The 1,170-nt window shown below is 44.4% G+C and overlaps 1 protein-coding gene across 1 annotated transcript; it reads right to left on the reverse strand.

Moving 5' to 3' along the window:
- Window positions 1-245: 245 nt before the first annotated feature.
- LOC149212043 (uncharacterized) lies at window positions 246-881 on the reverse strand. Its single transcript, XM_089388545.1, has one exon. It carries the CDS (start codon window positions 879-881, stop codon window positions 246-248), a length of 636 nt encoding a protein of 211 aa, XP_089244671.1.
- Window positions 882-1,170: the final 289 nt, after the last annotated feature.

Genomic DNA, 1,170 nt, shown 5'->3' on the forward strand with positions numbered 1-1,170 from the left:
TTTTGCTGGAGATCCGCCATTTCCTTATTTAAGTCATGTTGCGCCTTAAAGATGTTTCCAAACGTCTCATTGTTCCAACGCTTTAGATGGTATTTTAAATATTTGAGTTTCTATTGGAACTGGAACATCTTGGAGCCTTCTGGCAGAGTGAAGGTTGTCCAAGTTGTTTTAACAAAGTCTTTGAAAGTTGGATGGGTGAGCCAGAACTCTTCGAAGCGAAAGGGCCTTCTGGTGGAGTTGCCTGGTCATTGCCACTGGAGGGCAACTGGCCAGTGATCCGAGCCTGAGTGGGGTAGTATGGCAGTAGTTATGTCTCCTCCTAAGTGAACTGAATTATCTGATATAAGAAATCGGTCCAGTGTGGAAGCGATTTGATGCTTTCCTGCTCTGCGATTGCTCCAAGTGTAAGTGCCATTACAAAATTGCAAGTCTATTAGAGAGGTATTCTGGATGAAGTCTTTAAAGTGGGTGTTTTCCTGTTCCAATCTGGTTCTTCCCCCAAGCTTTTCCTCCAACTTGGTGATCATGTTAAAATCCCCTCCAATAATCCATAGAGGATGCAATCTATTGTTATTCAGAGCTTCTATAGTGTTGAGAAGAGCTATTTTGTTTCCTGCTTCCTGCGGGAAATAGACATTTGAGAGGTTTCCATGTATATTGGTGCCTAAAATGTGGAAGGCAGCCTGAATGAGGTGATGAGAAGCGTGGAAGTCTGAGAGAGTAAGCGCTTGCGTGTTCCATGCAATAGCAAGCCCCCCTGAAGCTCCAGATGCATCCACTGCCACCGATTGACAACCTGGCCATGCTTTAGAGAGGATGCTGCCTAGTGTTGAGCTGTTACACTTGGTTTCCTGAAGAAAGCATAGTTGTGGCTTTTCCATTTTTATCATAGTTTTTAGCATTCTGAGTTTCCCTGGGTTGTTGAGCCCCCTTAAGTTCCATGAAATGAGCTTCATGATTCACTATTAATAGAGGGTTTGTAGTACTTCGTCAATTTTGCATACCTTCCTGAGTCCACCAGGATTTTCCCTACTGCTATTGTTCGTTGGAGATCCGTCCTTCTTCACCTCTTTTTGGAGTCTTTTGGGGGAAGGCCTCCATCCCAATGACTTCCTGGCTGGATGTCTAGCTGTTGCTACTGATAAGCCCTTGAGATGACCACTTCCAGTT

The sequence above is a fragment of the Pinus tabuliformis genome, chromosome 1_1 (assembly GCF_031772625.1).
Source record: "Pinus tabuliformis cultivar Carrire ecotype Pingquan chromosome 1_1, CPIR1, whole genome shotgun sequence".
In the NCBI taxonomy this organism is placed as follows: domain Eukaryota; kingdom Viridiplantae; phylum Streptophyta; class Pinopsida; order Pinales; family Pinaceae; genus Pinus; species Pinus tabuliformis.

Bases quoted from the DNA above. Each gene is read 5' to 3' on its own strand.
- LOC149212043 (XM_089388545.1), bottom strand. From the start codon at position 881: ATGGAAAAGCCACAACTATGCTTTCTTCAGGAAACCAAGTGTAACAGC.